The 17,510-nt window shown below is 42.3% G+C and overlaps 2 protein-coding genes across 4 annotated transcripts; both read left to right on the top strand.

The window, feature by feature from the left end:
* Positions 1-4,631: 4,631 nt before the first annotated feature.
* mier3b (mesoderm induction early response 1, family member 3 b) lies at positions 4,632-10,535 on the top strand. 3 transcript variants are annotated; one of them, XM_036527548.1, is made up of 13 exons: positions 4,632-4,678; positions 5,450-5,474; positions 6,459-6,604; positions 6,816-6,950; positions 7,102-7,225; positions 7,613-7,686; positions 7,791-7,863; positions 8,338-8,486; positions 8,859-8,940; positions 9,035-9,126; positions 9,359-9,486; positions 9,695-9,840; positions 10,086-10,535. In XM_036527548.1, the coding sequence occupies exons 1-13, from the start codon at positions 4,670-4,672 to the stop codon at positions 10,517-10,519; spliced, it is 1,617 nt and encodes a 538-aa protein (XP_036383441.1). In that variant the 5' UTR covers positions 4,632-4,669; the 3' UTR covers positions 10,520-10,535. The 3 variants fall into 3 exon arrangements, with proteins under 3 accessions (XP_036383441.1, XP_036383440.1, XP_036383439.1); XM_036527547.1 differs by having other exon boundaries at positions 9,032-9,126; XM_036527546.1 differs by lacking the exon at positions 4,632-4,678 and having other exon boundaries at positions 5,423-5,474; positions 9,032-9,126.
* Positions 10,536-15,769: 5,234 nt separating this feature from the next.
* LOC118777235 (pyridoxal phosphate phosphatase-like) lies at positions 15,770-17,455 on the top strand. Its single transcript, XM_036528021.1, has 2 exons — positions 15,770-16,394; positions 16,970-17,455. The coding sequence occupies exons 1-2, from the start codon at positions 15,794-15,796 to the stop codon at positions 17,305-17,307; spliced, it is 939 nt and encodes a 312-aa protein (XP_036383914.1). The 5' UTR covers positions 15,770-15,793; the 3' UTR covers positions 17,308-17,455.
* Positions 17,456-17,510: the final 55 nt, after the last annotated feature.

Here is a 17,510-nt window from a genome sequence, read left to right as displayed (position 1 = left end):
GACCTCTGTTTGAATGTATGGTCTTCTAAAATAAAAGCTGGAGTGGATCCTCCTAACCTGTGAGACCTCAGAACTCTTCCTCACCTGTGAAAGACAAACCCATCCTCCTCATTGCCTTTCCTTCCCTCTATCTCCCATTTTCTCCTTCTACCTTTCCTCTCATACACTCCTAGTGAATCACTCATCTCTCTCTTTTCACCTCCTTTTCTCTATCCTTCCTTCCTTTCCTCTCTCTCCACATTAAAAGTCTTTGTAATCTGTCATGGTGCTGATAATCTGATATAGAATGATTGAACAAAGACCAAACCTCTAAGAAAATGAACAGAATATTTATATCTTATAAACATCTCTGCCTTGTCTTAGAATTTGTTTGTCCTCTTGTCATAGCACCTTTTAATTTAAACAGCAAGTGTTTGATCAGTCTTCCACGACAGCCATTAAGGCCAAAAGCAGGCCAACAATCTATTAATTTCTTGGAATAGGACATGTTTTATTCATAACTACCTGTGCCCCATGACTTTTTATAGGATACTGTGATTCAAAACTATTAACAACTAAATTAACAACTAAATCACAATTTATGTACTTTACAAACAGCATCAACAAGCATTACACAGCCATAGCAAATAATTAATATTGCATGACTGGATGTTTCATGACAATATTCAATACTTTGCGATCAGTAGTTATATTGTGCCCCCTAGTGGTCTTGAGATCATGCATTTTTGCTGACTATTTCATAAAAATCAGTCGAGTGATATTCATACAGTTATCTAATTACAACGTGTTATTACTAGTGAGTGTTTAATTTATATAGATAAAGGGAGTCATCACAGACTTCGGTCTATTCAATTACACAGTGTCCTAATATGTGAGCTCCTAGCTGCGGCTACAGACATTTAAACTGGAATAGAACCCAATTTGCCTCTTAATTAAACAATCTAACAAAGGATGGTGCCATTTTCTGTCACTTACAGTAACCACAGTTCATTTATACTCACCATGTAATTATACGCACCATGTTGCTGTGGGTTCCTAGCCACTGATTCACATCATGCGGGCATTTTTTTTTTAATCATGAATATCTCTCTCTTATCTCTACCCTACATTTGTAATGCTGTAACTCAGTGTCTCAGCTTATGGAGCCCCTAATGGCTGCCTCCTGTAGAAAATACAGTTCACACCAAGGACCCTCCATCTCAGCATTTACAGGAATGGTGAAAGTCACACATATTACATTACAGTCCATGACATTCACTTAGCAGACGTTCAGCACACGCATTGAAATCGCCAAGAAAAAAAAGAAGGCGAAAGAGAAACATTGGTGCAAAAGGCATGTTATTAGAAAAGCAGGTCACTACTACAAAAGAAAAGTTTAGAACATTTAGAAAAGTAAATGATGGTTCAAACATTAAGATGGAGAAAAGAAGCGATGCCTTAGAAAAATGAAGTGATGTTTATTGCATATTGTTCATTCTCTAAAGACAAAACTCATTGTAAAACGCATGCATGCACGCACGCATGCACGTACACACACATACACACTTTATGGAATTCAGTTCTTACTTGACGGCCAGGGCATTTTTTAAGCAGTTTGGTTTATCTGAATGGCGTTATCAAACTGTTATAGCCTCTATGCCACCGATTTGGAATGAAAACATGACCAAAACATTTCCTCCTGACACTGCTTACAGGTGTCGGGGCCATATTTGACGAAATGCAATTTGACAAGGTTTCTTTCAGTGTTGCATTTGAAATCAATATCGTTGATCTCCTTATTTCTCAAATGGTGTCAATACAGTGTTGAGATTGCAAGTGTGTGCATAGATCTAAATGAAAGTGCACTACAACATAGGGACTGTATCATTCAAATATAATGCTAAAACATACCTTGAAGTAAACCTAAATTACAAATAACCCTGAAGTATACTTCAGCATAATTACACATAAGGAGAATGAAAGATCATGTTAGGGTAGGGAATATGAGGTGTTGAATCTGATACAATTCACATCCATAATTTTCACATTCGTGCAGGACATGTGTGTTTCTGTGAGGAAGGAAGGAAGGAAGAAAGATGGTTAGAAATTATGACAGAAAAATGGAGAATGGCAGCACACCACCTGATATAATGTTAAAGGCAGTGAGGCAGGTGAAGGTGCAAAAGAAATCAATCAGGAGTACGGCGAGGGATTTTGGCATCAATTACCGTACTCTGACTCAGTATTGTCAAAAGGTTCCCACAGAAGAAGTAGACAGTCAGGCAGTCGTGCCAACAACAGTGGGTGGCTATAGAAAGCCAAGGCAGGTTTTTTCACCTGATTTGGAGATGCAGCTTGTTCAATATATTGCTAGGTCAGCTGATACTTATTCCGGCCAAGTGAGGTCAGAAGACTACCAGTTTGCTGTGGCACACCAGCTGAAGTTTGCTCCAGTGTGGACAGAAAACGAAAAGGCCAGCTCAAAGTGGTTTACAGCCTTCTTAAAGCGGCACCCAACGCTGTTGCTGAGAAAGCCAGAGGCAACTAGCCTTGCCAGGGCAAGTAGCTTTAACAGGCAAAATGTTAATACTTTCTTCGACAATGTAGCAGGAGTGCTACAGAGACATCAGTTTGGACATCATGGAACGTTGATGAAACTGGGGTGACCACTGTACATAAACCTGACAAAGTTGTGGCCAGACACAGATTTAAACAGGTAGGGTCACTGACCTCCGCTGAAAGGGGAAGCCTCATCACACTGGCCTGTGCTGTCTCAGCCACAGGGAAGAGTATACCACCATATTTTATATTCCCACGTGTCCACTTCAAAGAGCACTTCCTGATCAATGGACCAACTGGCAGCAAAGGAGGGGCAAATCCCTCTGGGTGGAAGAAAGATGTGCACTTTGTTGACTTCATGAAACATTTCGTGGAGCATAAAAAGTGCTCAAAGGAGAAGCCCTGTTTGCTCCTTTTGGACAACCACAAGTCTCATCTGTCCATAGATGGACTCAATGATGCCAAAGACAATGGCATAATTATGCTGTCATTCCCACCCCACTGCTCTTATCACCTTCAACTCTTAGACAGGTCTGTCTTCAGGCCGCTAAAGAGGCACATCAACACCGCGTGTGACGCCTGGATGAGGAACAATCCCGGGAAAACAATGTCAATTTATGACATTCCTGGAATTGTGGCAATCACCTATCCTCTGGCTGCAACCCCCTTGAACATTCAGGCTGGCTTTAGGGTGGCTGGGGTACACCCATACAACAGGGATGTATTTTTGGAAACTGAGTTTGCGCCATCCTATGTTACGGATTGCCCCATTCAGAGTCCAGCCATGCCAGGTCCCAGCACCAACCTGCCAGGCCTCGGCACCAACCCAGCCCTTCCTGCCACGAGCTCAGATGCAGACCTGCCCAGTTCCTATGCTAGCATCAGCTATGTTAGTGCTGACACAAGTCTACCAACTCCAGAGGACATCTGGCCCTATCCAAAAGCTGGCCCCCAAAAAGCTACTTGCAAAATAAGAAAATTGCACAAAACAGCAACTGTAACTGACACAACAGTGAAGCAGGCACTAGAAATGGAAAAGAGTAAGGCACAATTTAGCAAAAGTCTGTTTCAGAAGAAAGGGAGGCAAGGGGGGGGGGGGGGGATGGGGGGTGGTCAAAATCTGGATCTGTAAACAAGAAGGCAGCTAAAAACAGAAAAATCCTAGACGAGTCATCATCAGATGAAGGGGAGTGCTTCTGCCTCGTCTGTGTGGAGCCATTCTCAATGTTCTCTGGGTGCAGTGTGTGAGGTGCAACACATGGGCCCATGATGCTTGCACCTCAGGCCAGGCAACTTATGTGTGCCAGAACTGTAACTCCAAAGATGAGTCTGATTAGTCAGATACAGATGTTGTTTGTTGTTATTTACGGATAATTGTTTGTTGTTTTGAGCTCTTTCATGATGTTGAATTAGGTTTTGAATTTGAAATAAAAAAAAATCAATATTCAGAATTAAGTAGTTGTGTTTTTATTTGTTGATAAACCAGTGTGACAACTTACCCGCTGTTGGGGCAAGTTGTCACAAGTGCGCACACTGCATTTAACTGTCTACAACTCTGTACTGAAATAAGATATGGAGATGTAATGAATACAAAATATGTACCCAAGACGTCTTTCTTTCATTTTGTACGACATTTATTCCATTGTGATGTATTGTGCCAAGTCAATGTAAGAAAGAATGAAAAGTGTGACAACATACCCCGCTCTCCCCTCAAATACAGACTCGTATTTAACATACAGACAAAGTGCTACAATTATAAAATAAATAAAGAAAACAAATATTACAATTAAACAGTCGACGTATGAATATCCGTATAGATGTATGAATACAACTTAAACTGTTTGCGCACGACTAAAAAGCGTAGGCTAATGTCAATACCGTATCTGCTTAACTGAATCTAGTTTGCTCACAGATCCATTGATAACATACTCATGAGAAACGCTCTGTGTCCTCTCGGAAACTCAACGCGTGTGCCATGAAAACTTCTTTTTAAACGGAGCTTCGGCCGGCCAGCTCTCCCGCAACGCCAGTTTGAAAGTTATCACGAAGAGTGGAACTGGGGTCTCCGATTGGTTCGCAGAGTCGATCCGGGTACCGGCTGGAGTCAGCTCATTAGCCTAGAGGTACCAATATGGCGGAGGTGAGAAAGAAAATAGGGAAGAACCACCAGATTTTAAATGGATATTTTTAAATTTATTAACTTTTACAATATGGTTTATTTTAATCTGTTGTGCTCATTAAGGACTATATTTGTTGTACATTGGTTCCGGTGGGAAAATTAACACAAATAAGTGTCTTAAAAATGTATAAATGTTAAGCGGGATCCGACGGCACTAGGCCGCTGCGTCGGTATTGGACTGTAAGAATGTTTCGTCAAACCACTGGAAAAATACATCGAGTAAAACGTATTTTAATTTTAATTTATTGAATGAACACGATTTTATGAATGGATATTTTCGAGTAAATTTTTGCATGCGGTTGATTTGCAGAGTCCGGCGAAATTCACCGCGCAAATCGAAAGAGTGTTTTATGTTTTTATGCCTATTCCTCGGCTTTGCTTGATTAGATTAATTGTGGACCGCTGACAGTGGGGCCAGCTTGCTAACAAGGCTCAAAAATAAAATGTATTAATCTGGCTTTCTCATTTAACAAATTAGAGATTACATTTCAAATGAGTTTTGTCATATTCACGAAGCGACTCCAAATATCCGTGGAAATAGCGCTCAGGTAGCGGAAAAACGGAACGCCGCTACTTATTTATTTAATTATTCCGATGATGGGTTGACAGTATAGCAAGCTATGATTCTAGTGTGCTATCGCTAAAAACGTTACAAGTCTTGCTTATATTATTGCACAGTCGGTGTCTTAAGAATGTTTGATTTTCATGTGTTCGCTTGATTTCGCTTTGCAGGCTTCCTTTGGAAGTTCGAGCCCAGGTGAGACGTTGTTTTCTATCCATCAGTTGAAATACGTTTGAACTATTTTGTCTTTCGTTTCCAGTGATATACTTTAGGTAGCGACTCATATATTTTCAAGATCTCCATTGCAAAATGTGACCATTTACAGATTTGGCTAGCTGTAGTAGTTTATGGTAACTTAGTGAAATTGTTGGCAATCTGGAGAAGGTATCCCAGTAGAGGTGGCGGAGTGATTCTTCAACTACCAATGCAGCTCCTGTTTCCAATAAGTACGCTATTAAAATGAAATGTGATGTAGGTCTACGTCTTTTTGCTGCTTACCAACGAAACAAATATTTGATCATTTTATTTTGTAAAAACCTTTCCCTTGTTAAAATGCTTCAGTAACTTTTTTTTCTGTTTAACTAGTCACTTTTTAATTTACAGTGGTCTTTCGGCATAAGTGTCGCGGTTAAACCATCTACTGATAGGCGCATGTATCTTAATACATTTAGCCCCAGCGTAGAATTTATTGCTGCTCAGTGATAAAATAGATGAGATAAATTAAAGATCGGTCTGAAGAGCAGGATTTTAGTGTCAATATATATTTACTAGTAGTAGTATTGTAAGATTCAGTGGCTCGGTTAATCTGCGCATTTATTGAAAGACTTGGTATTTTGCATTGTGATTCCAACGCATCTTGATAATCAAAGGTATGAAATATAGCAACATCAAAATGGCTCAGGAAGTCACTTTTGAGTTGGAAAAAACGCTGCATGTCGTGGATTTAGAGATTTTACAGTGAAGAGGAATTATTTTGCATTATATGTATTATTTTTGAATAATTCGATTTTAATCAAATAAGTGAGCAATTTCACAAACAGTTGAAGAATCACCCAACCAGCCTTGTCTTCAGAAGTCCTGTAGTGGATGGTGTCTTTTTATAAAAATGCAAGTGGCTTTAATGTCGTTTGACCTGGAAACAGCTTCTGTGCATGGTTATTTCTGCATTTTTCTGTGCAGTCGGCTCTTTGTCTTCGGAAGATCATGACTTTGACCCGACAGCTGAGATGCTGGTTCATGAGTACGATGATGAGCGGACTTTAGAGGAAGAGGAGCTGCAGGAAGGCGAGAGGAACTTCAGTGCTGAAATAGCAGATCTGGAGAAGGTATCTTAACCAGGCTTAGTGTAGCCAGCTATGGCAAAAGCTTAATCTGGCCAGCTGTGATGTCTGTAGCCAGAATAATTTTTACCCGCTATGGGTAAACCAGAATTATTTTTACAAGAAGTGGCTAAACTTATTATTAGCTGAAAGTACATTTAGGGAAAAGTGCATGTTGTCTTCAGGGCTGTATGGTGTCTTTGACCCTCCTTAACAGGAGGGCAGCATGCCGTTGGAGGAGCTGTTGGCCATTTACCGGTATGAAGCATCAGTCAGTACAGCGGCTGGGTCCAGCATGGATAGCTCATCAGGCGAACTGACAGACGAGTTGCCTGATATGACACTGGACAAGGTAAGTGAAGTGGGGTAGGAGTGATGGTGTAGATTTGCGAGTGTGCACGCGCATGCCTGTGTCTCTGTGACTGTTTGTATACAAGTACATCTGCATACATGTTTGTGTGTGTGCCTGTGTCGGTGTTGTTAATGCCCCTCTTGGTCAACAGGAGGAAATCGCAAAAGACCTGCTGTCTGGGGACTATGAGGAAGAGACACAGTCATCAGCAGATGATTTGACTCCCTCAGTGACATCCCACGAAGCCACAGACTTCTTCCCCAGAACGCTTCGATGTGAGAATAATAATAATAATAATAATAATAATAATAAATGGATATTAAGATGTAAAGGATGAAACAGGCCCTGTGACAGGCCTGTATTGTCCCTGGCCTTTTTCTTATGTGTTTTTCTTGCTGTTTCTTTTTGCATTTGGTTCACATCATGTGGAGAGTTAGTAACGCTGTAATGAGCCCTAGTCATTCAGGTGCTTTTAATATTGAAAGACACATAGCACACAATTATAAATAAGGTGATAAGAAAACCTTATCCAGGTTTATTTGTTGCATTTGATTTTCTCAAATTGCTCTAAGGTGTGTGTTCCTGTTAAAGTTAAGCACTATCAGATGTTGTTTGGTATGTTTGAGGGGTCCATTCCTGATGATTATTTGTTGTTCTTCCAGCCAATACCATTTATGATGGTGATAAGGAGTCCGAAGGGGAGGAGGATGGCGTTAGTCCAGAAGATTCTAGGAAGGCAAGTCTTCCACCCCACTCCTACAGTTGTATTTTCATTAATGGCCATTGAGAAGTAGGCAGCGAAATTGGGCTAAATTACTGTTTTTCTGTTTACTCTCATAGGAGATAATGGTGGGCTCCGAGTACCAGGCGGAGGTCCCTACGTGCCTCTGCAGCTATGGGGAGAATGAAAGGGGTGAGTTTCAGAACTGCTTAAGTAAGGGCTGAAGACATTCATTTCTTCCTCTTACGTCATGTTGCAGACATGCTTAGGACTTTGTTTTATGGAGTTTCTGCTGTAGGCAAATCACTGGTAAATCTTCAACATGGAGACATGCAGCAGCACCAAGAGCTTAAAGTACCATACTATCAGTGAGGAGTTGTGGGTTTTAAGCTGGGGAATGCCTCCATTTCTACAATACAGTTCACCTACAAGAAAATTCATCACCTGAATAATTTCAGTAAAAATGAGACTATTTGAAACTATGGTAATGCATTTTGAAAAAGTGGTTTGGGGGATCATTGTACTTCTGTTCGTTAAGCAACCAAATCTGTTCGTTAAGCAACCAAATGAATTATATACTTTGCTAGGTACATGGTGTGAGTTGTTGAAGCGTTGTACAGTTGTGACGTGATGTTACATAGTGTAACGTCATGGGTCATGTCGCAGCATATGAGGGTGAGGACCAGTTGCTGTGGAGTCCAGGTGTTCTACCAGAGAATAAGGTGAGAGATTTCCTGTACGCAACATCTCTACGGACTGCAGAGGGGAAGGCCTCAGGAGCCGCGCCTGGAGTTCACGTTCAAGACAATGAGCAGGTGTGTCCTGAGACTGTCTGCCTCTGCTTCCCTGTCTCTCCCTGTCTGTTACATTGTGAAATAAACTGGTAGCATTTCCAGTACACTGAGGAATCTTCACTAAAATGGTGTTGATTTATTATGGTGTATGGTTAAATGGTGTATGAATTATTGTTTTGATTTCAGATGTGCATGACTAATTGCAACTCATTTTAAAATCATCCTGTAGATGTTTAGGGGAAAATGTAAATAATTATTTGAAAGACATGCTTGAATAAAGTGTTTGGTTTCCTGTACAAGCTGAAAATTTTATTTATTTTTTTTATTTTTCAAATGTTAAATGCCATTTTCTCTGCCTCTTCCCCTGCAAATCAATGTGTTCCCATCCTCTAGGCTTTGTATGAACTCCTGAAGTGCAACTACAATACCCAAGATGCACTTGAAAGGTGTCGCAGCAATGCAAAATCTTCAAAGGGTAAGTACATTTGACGGAAGGTGAATTTTCATGTCGTATATAGGACCACCAACCATATAAAAGGACTCATTTTTACTTTCTGTCGTTTCAGAAGAGAGTCTTCCGTGGTCAGAGGAAGAGTGTAGAAACTTTGAACACGCCCTTCAGATATACGACAAGAACTTCCACCTCATACAGAAACACAAAGTAAGCACAGCAATGAGCCTAGCTCTTGTTACCTTAACAGTTAATAAAATGTCAACCCATCCCGTGGTGGTGCTCACGGTGAGTGTGACACAGGCCCCTTGTGAGTTGTATCTCGGATCTCAGTGCGGAAATTGACCTGTTTTTTTTTTTTTTGTTTGTTTGTTTGTTTTGTTTTGTTTTTTAACCTGTCCAGCCTTTGCTTTGCTCAAATCTTGCGTTTTTCCTCATTAAGGTGAAAACGAGGACTGTGGCTGAATGCGTCGCCTTCTACTACATGTGGAAGAAGTCTGAGCGTTTCGACTACTTCGTCCAGCAGAACCGCTTTGGGAAGAAGAAATACAGCAGCTACCCTGGTGTAACGTGAGTGATTTTTACACGCAGAGTGATTTTACTCAGTCGAATGGTTTGAATCAGTTTCCAGTGTCTCCCCTGGGTCCAGAATGTTTTTTTTTTTTTTTTTTTATTTTCCCAGATTCCCTCTGGAAATGTTTTTGGACAAGTGCTATGAGAGAATGTAATAATGACACTTAATGTGTGACACTGATGAGGTTGCTCTGCCCCTCTGCAGGGACCTGATGGATAGGCTGGTGGACGAGGCGGAGGGTCTGGCTGTGGATGGAGCAGCTTCCGTGTGCTCCGGCGGCGGGCGCTTGGAACCTTCCGCAGACCAGCAGCTTAGCCTGCTCAACTCCATCACCGCCAGCGACCTCACTGGTGAGCCGGAGTCGGGGGTCAGGGATTAGGGGTTGGGGGCAAGCGGAAGCCGCTCGTTCTGTCCTAACACGGGGACATACTATAGCGCGGCGAGAGGCCTCTGGTAGGACACCCAGTGAATCTGTTCACACCGACAGCATGTTTTCACATGCATGATCAGCAGCTGGAGCAGTCTGACAGAAGAAAGAAAATTATTATTATTAATTATTCTTTTCATCATAATAATCGTGTTGTGTCCCCCGCAGCACTGAGCAGCAGTGTGGCCACAGTGTGTGGCCCAGCAGACTCCTACGGCTTCCCCCCGCTGGAGAGCCTGCACCAGGGCTCCCTGGGCCGGGACGAGCCCCTGAGCTTCGCACCCAACGGTGACTCGGACTGCCTGAACATGCTGGACGCCGGCTTCTACCACGCGCACTCGGACCTGAGCTCCATGGCGGTGCGTGGCAAAGACCGCGAGCGGCCGGCTGCGCGGCTCAAGATGGGCCTGTCTGAGCCCTTCGTCAGCAACGTCTCCGTCAGCGACCTGGCCGTGGACTTCGAGACCCGCGCGCACCGCATCGCCAGTGCCAAGATGGCCGTGTCTGTGACAGACTTCGGGGGCCTCTCCGGCAGCGAGCCCAATGGCTTCCTCAGCGCACGCTCTCTGCACCAGCAGCACACAGCGCTGCAGTCGGAGTGACCACACTTCTCATCACCACGGCAACATGTACATACTCTCATTCACTGGAAAGTAGTTTTTTTGTTATTTTATTTTATGTATATGTATATATACATATATAAATATATGAATATTTTTTTTACTATGACATCAGTGATGTCTTTTATCGTATAGAACTAAAATCTTGATTTCTCAAGAGATAATATAGCCATTTGTTTTTCAGTCCGGAACGTGGATGTTTTCTAGCTGTGTCCATACACTCTTGGGCCAGATCAGAAACTCAACATCACAACTTCACACCAACAGCAGCTTTTTCTAGCTACACACAGCAATTCACAGAAATGTCTTTTTTTTCCTTTGCTTTGTTTGTTGTTTTGATTGGTACTTTGAAATAACAGTGTTTACAGGTACCAGAGTAGGCCTAGCTAGGCCCTGGCTAATGTAGCATTTTGTACCAGAGGGTCCAGGTTTTTATATCATAAAAAGATGCACTTGTCTGTGCACAGACTTTCTGTATATTATGCTTAGAAGCACTTGGGTTTGTAAAGACAGGAGTGCATCATGGTTTGTGATGTTCCTCTGTGGAACTGTGTCAGACTGCATTGGAACGTGAAAAACCACAGATCGCACAAACCACACTGCCAGGTCATGTCTCAATATCAGGCCAGAAACTGAATATTTTCAAATTTTTTACTAAATATTTCTGTCTGTGCATGTCCAGCGGTTGAGTTGTGGAGTTGTCTACCTATGAATTCTCACTGTGTATCAAAGGACAAAAGAAACTGAAATCCAATTCCAGAAGCAGCCAAAACAAAACTTTCACAGCACATCAGACAGACATTCTACAGTCTGTAACTTGAGTTGAAGTGCGGTTCATCTTGGTTGGAGTGTTCCAGGCAAACAAATGAGACTGATACCGAAATGGTTCATTCGCTCACAGGTGTTGGTATACCTTCCCCAAAATGCGTATCTCACCTAAAACAGCAAACCTACAGAGGGAAATGGCCTGTTCAGAAGCGGGCACCACAACCACCTCAGTGACTAATTTATTTTTTGCTACTATGTCATTCTATGCTTTTGCAGTTTCCCAATGACTGAAACAGTCTTTAAAATATTGCGAGGAGCAGTGTGGTGAATGAGGACTAGTTTGTGGATAGTTAGAGGGAGGGTATTTATTGCAAAGAACATGGTGGGATCCATCAAGGACCAGCTTTAGCCTTAGTCTTGTATGTAAATTGTGTTGCCTTTTTCCTAGAAAATGTACAGAAAGTCACTTTGCTAAAAAACCAATAGGCACATTTAATGTTTCCTAGAGATGTACGTGAAAAGAATTCTATTTTGACCGACTTCAGTGCTTATTGTGTAAGTTGAGCCATCTGCATGTTGGTCTTTATTTCAGTAGGATCACAATGAGTAGTAATTTGGGGAGAGGGTGAGGGAGATTTTGTATTATTTGACTCAAAGTGAACTCATAACTACACAGCAGTTTACAGTGCAGTCTGGACTTGTTGCCAGTATTTCATCCTAACACCGTCCTCAGTGCTACGTATGCAACCTCACGCTACAAAGTTGTGCAGGTCTCGGATGGTTCAGTCTCTTTAAAGGACAGAGCATTGTGGGTATTTGAGTTTATCAGTGTCTTCTCGGAGTCTCTTGGCTGATCGGCTCCATGCAAAGCCAGAGAGAAGTTGTTGCCAGTTTAATTTATGCAGTATTAGTGTTTACTTAATTTATCTATGCATTTTGAGGTGTGAAGCAAGGCCAGAGAAGCGCTTTCAGGGGTTCAGAAGAATGTTGAATGTCAGATTGCAAACTGTATAGGTATGGAATTACTAGATTGGTGAAAACATATTTTGATTGTCTTCATTTGTATGGCTAGGAAAAGTAGACTGACCTCTCCAGAATGTATTTTTGAAATTATGTACACAACAATTGTAGTTAGTAGTTACCTGACATCCTAAAAATAACTCCTGTGTAAGGAGCTCCTGTGGTACATGAAAAAAATGTCATTAGAATATAAATATTCCGTTTTGATCTTAAAAGATATGGCCCCCAGCACTTATTTAAACCCATTCATTGCTTCAGTGCTTAGAACCAATCTAGTAATTCTGTCTCAACAGGAGAATGCTTATGAGACCAGTATGTGGCTCACTATGGCAGTGTTCCAATGAAGATAGTTGGTCACTGAGTTACATATGTACATAATCATCTGGTAGTCTTGAAAAGTCTTTGACCTCATAAACTTGGGAATTTCTGTTAAGACAAAGATTTCATCGAAATTCCTAGTTAATATAAGGCAATAATTTGTAAATATGTACAGACAGACATGACGTGTTTTTAGTTTGACTTGTTTTGATTTTTTTTTTTTTTTTTTGAAATTTTTAATTTTGGTTAATAGTGCAAGACAGCTTATTCACGCATGCTAGCAGGGACTGTTTACTTAAGTGTACCACTAAAAACTGCTTTATCTATAATGTATTAAGCTATTCTTCTGGGTTGGCTTTTCAAATCCATGAGTTTATTGCTTTTTTTTAAATGCAGCCTCTGTTTGGTCAAACTGCTTGAGTTGTTCCAAGTGCAGATCAGAAGGTCCATAGCTATTCACTAGGGAGAGCAACTCTCTCACCTCTGATGTCATTTTGTGTGCATTGTGACAATGCATCTGTTTTTCAGGGGAAACACGAGAAGATCCCCGTATTGCAAAGGGACGATGCATTTGAAAGCCCTTCAATGGGTAGTGTTATTCCTGAATCGAGAGAGCAGAAGTGCTCCCACAGTCATTGCAACACTAAACAATGGAATTGGATTCAGCGCTTGGCGTGTGTGCAAACATGCCCGTAACTTAGACCCCAAGTCAAGTGGAACTGCATAACCCTACTGTGTCAGTACTTATGCCATCGACCAGGTGTAACTAAAGTTAGTGGTTCCCCAGGAAAAAAAAAAAAACTGACATGAAACGTCTTAGAAAACACTCATTAGTCAGACATAATGTTAAACCAGTTAGAATGAGAGAGTCGCTAACTGGATGTGCTCATAAGCCTGTAAACCCAGCAAGGGAAAGATGGGAAATGTCAGGGGACGTGTCGGGGTGGAGATGGTCCGGAGGTTTGGGCAACAGCTTGATTCTGTACTGTGTCTGTAACAATGCTTGTATTTATTTAGTTTCTCTCAAAGGTTTTGCATTTTCTGTACCATTGTTTAACTGTTTTAGATTTACTTGAAGGATATACTTTTTAGCACCAGTGTCTTCATTTGGGTCCCTTAGATTGTGCGGTTATATTCCTCTGGTCCCTCACAGCTCGTGAGGCTCTGACAAATGTGGTGATTCAGTGCTATTTTTTTTCATCCAAAGTGTGTACAAAACCTGTAATGGAGAAAAAGAAAAAAACAGAATGTAAAATAATGGCGACTTGCCTTTTAGGGAAGTGTCTGTATGTTTTAACCCACCCCTGGAAATTAGTCTTAAAAATGTGGTATTTAAAATAAAAAAAATCTAGTGTGGGATTGGTTTTGTAAGAACCATATTAATTTCTCTATATTTTTTATTTTATTTTAGAGTTGCAAGGAAAAACTTATCCAACAGTGCAGTTGTGGAAATGTTCCCAGTTAATTTGAGAAAAAAAAAACTTTGTGAGTAAAACAATATATAGAGCCAGAAATAGACAATCAAAGCAGCATTTAATATCTGAAATGTTCAAGAGGAAATCTTTATGGTTTATAATATTTGTACATAAATGAATTGTTTCTGGTTTTGTTGAGCATTATTTTGTATTTTCTGTTGTACTTTAATACCTGGTGTACAGATCCAGAAATAAATCTCTGGAAATCTTGTGAACATTTCTGCGTTACATCAGCCTTCCTCTAAACTGAATCATCTGCAGGTTTAGGACCCCTGTGCTTAACAATGCATTACAGGTGGTTTTAATTACTGCCCACCAAATGGCCAAGACTAAACCCAGTCTGATATTTCCATAATGAGCAGGCAAGGCATGTACATTTAATTTTACATTTTGTCCCTTAGGTGATTTTTTTAAATTATTTTTCCATGAAAAACTTTTGGAATGACCCTAAAGTGGCTTTCTGAATAGAGCCATCTGTGTACTTTTGTAGGTTCTCTCTTGTTCTTTGGTGAAGCACCATACCAAAGATCGCAGATTTGGAATTCTTACACAATGAAAGGCTTCAGAAACCAAATTGGTAGGGAGACAAGGACCTACATCCATCTCTGTCTTTCTGCTCAGTTCAGGTTGCTGTTTGACTTGTCAGGAGCTTAAAAAGTCATGGTGGAACCACCAGTCACCAGGATATTTTGAATTGGAAGTATTTCAGAGCTGGATGTCTTATGAGCACAGAGTATTTTCTGATGGCTGGATGATGCTCCACAGCTGGACTCTTTATTTCAGCACTTAAAATAGTGATTGGGACCACAAACTAGGGCAGAGTGCAAACTCTATTTACTCATTAATGGTCTCTGACTGCTGTACAACCTTGCTGGACCTAAGGTTTAGCATGGTTACCTCATACACCTACCAGCTGACCCTGTTACCCCACCCAACCATCAGTGACCTCAGTTGATATGTTCATCAGATGTGATAGAAGCACATGGTAAATGTGGGGCCTAGATCAGAGTTTTCAGTGTCAGTGCTGTCATTGGATGAGATGTTAGTAACTGGGGTAAAAATGCGTGTCCAACAGTTACTGTTGTATAAACATCTACAAGCAGTGGTTGGTTGTAGCTGTTCGCTCATCCGTTATGGTATTTCAGACCTTACAAAGAGAAGCACAGCATTTCGAGTCAAAAATCCATTTGATACATTATTTTGCTACGTGTTGCCAACCAACTCACCCTTCTCCTTTAGCAAGTGATAGGCAGTTTTAAACCCAGCCGACCCAAAATCACAACACCCTCATGTGCACAGTACGCACACTGTTTCGGTCCTTACTTAGCAACGTGTACTGTATTGACAAACGTGTACTGCTGTTTCATTGGATAAATGCGGTGAGGAGGCGTGGCTCTGTGTCCATACCAATGAAATCAAAGGCGGAGTGGGCGTGCTGTTTAAAGCGCTTGCCCTCGTTACGGCTGTATCGTGTGATTCGGCCGAAGGTGGACTGGTTACATCTGCCTGTTGCGGTTAATTTTTTCCTTTTGTTTGTTGACATTTCCGCACAAAACAAAGGATCCGCTGTAAACTGTGCGATAACCGTGTCTTATTTCATAATTCAGTGACGTAATTTCCCCTGGTATACAAAGAAAGGGTGCCGCTAAGGCAGACACATAACGCTTCATTTGGGATGGCAGGCGCTGTTAGTAGCAGAGGTTGCCGGAGGCTGAGGAGCTCTCAGATAAGAGACCTCCTTGACACAAAACACTGTGTGCTTTTCGATTGCGATGGAGTGATTTGGAACGGCGAGAAAGCGGTGGTGGGCGCGCCGGAGGTGGTGAGTTTATTGAAAAAACGAGGCAAAAACGTATTTTTCGTCACCAATAATTGCACGCGACCACGGGAGAGCTACGTACAGAAGTTTTCCAGACTGGGCTTCAAAGACGTCGGCCAGAACGAGATCCTGAGTTCGGCTTACTGCTCAGCTCTTTACCTGAGAGACGTGGCCAAAGTGCAAGGCAAGGTGTTTGTCATCGGGGGCGACGGAATGTACAAGGAGCTGAGGCAAGCTGGCATACCCTTTGTGGGGGGAGAGTCTGATGCTGCCGGCGTGACCATATCGGACTGTCCTTTAGATTCGGATATCAAGGCGGTCCTGGTTGGATATGATGATAAGCTAAATTTTATGAAACTGGCCAAAGCTTGCTGCTATTTGCGGAATCCTGAGTGCCTGTTTTTGGCCACAGACACCGACCCGTGGCACCCGCTTCGAGAGGGGAGGGTCATACCAGGTTGGCTGATTTTGCATTAAGCATTTGCCCGCTTGTTTCCTAGACATAACTAACGGTTACATCACTGGCCTTGATGCCATTTTACGTACGAATATCAAATCACTGTTGCCACAAACCGTAAATGCAGGCCTTCCCATGAAACGGTCAGCTTGAAGCAACAGTGACATTACCAGTGGGATGACTAAAACACCGGTTGTGTGTGCTATTATTAGATGAGCTGTATGCCTATCTGTGGCTAAAGCAGCTCTGCTGTAACCTGTAACCGTTTGAGGTTGTGGAGACTGTGGATGAATGTCTGGGGTCAGATTGCATTAAAGTACCATATTCAAATGTTTCAAAAATCATTTTAAGAAGGGAGATGAGGATTCACCCTCACTAGGGATAGACAAAACGTGTTGAATGAGATTGTGTGTGTGTGTGTGTGTGAGAGAGAGAGAGACAGAGACAGAGATTGAGTATGCTTTTGTTGTGCGTATGCATATGTCCTATGATTTTTGTGCATTCACTAGCCTGTAGACTTGTGAAGCACAGACTCCGAGACAGTGATTGGCCTGGTTCCTTTACACTCGTTTCAGGTTCCGGAAGCCTCACTGCAGCCCTGGAGACCGCGACTGACCGTAAGGCCACGGTCATCGGGAAACCAAGCCGCTTCATGTTCGAGTGCATTGCCAGCCAGTTTGCAGTTGACCCTGCCAGATCCCTCATGGTGGGGGACCGTCTGAAAACGGACATCCTGTTCGGGGCCAGCTGTGGCGTGGACACCGTCCTCACCCTGACTGGGGTGTCCACTCTGGAGGAAGCGCGGAGTTACAGGGACAGCTACGCCCCCGAGGAACAGGCATTCGTGCCAGACTATGTGGTAGACACCATCGCTGACTTTCTGCCTGCTCTGGAAGATGGCGGGACACTCTGATATCATTGCACCGTGGCAGATAAGGACCCATCTCCAGCTGCAGCATTAAGAGCACCTCCAGCCAAGCACAGCCTCTGCACCCTGTCTCCGTGGCAGGACTGGATCTCACCACCGTTCTCCTCCTCGGCATCCCCTGATAACCATGGCAACCCACACAGATCTGTCCACAGGTGTCTCATCACAGGCTGTGCATTTACGGTCTG

This window comes from Megalops cyprinoides, chromosome 4 (genome assembly GCF_013368585.1).
Source record: "Megalops cyprinoides isolate fMegCyp1 chromosome 4, fMegCyp1.pri, whole genome shotgun sequence".
NCBI classification, from domain to species: domain Eukaryota; kingdom Metazoa; phylum Chordata; class Actinopteri; order Elopiformes; family Megalopidae; genus Megalops; species Megalops cyprinoides.
This window is presented reverse-complemented; position numbering and strand designations above follow the sequence as displayed.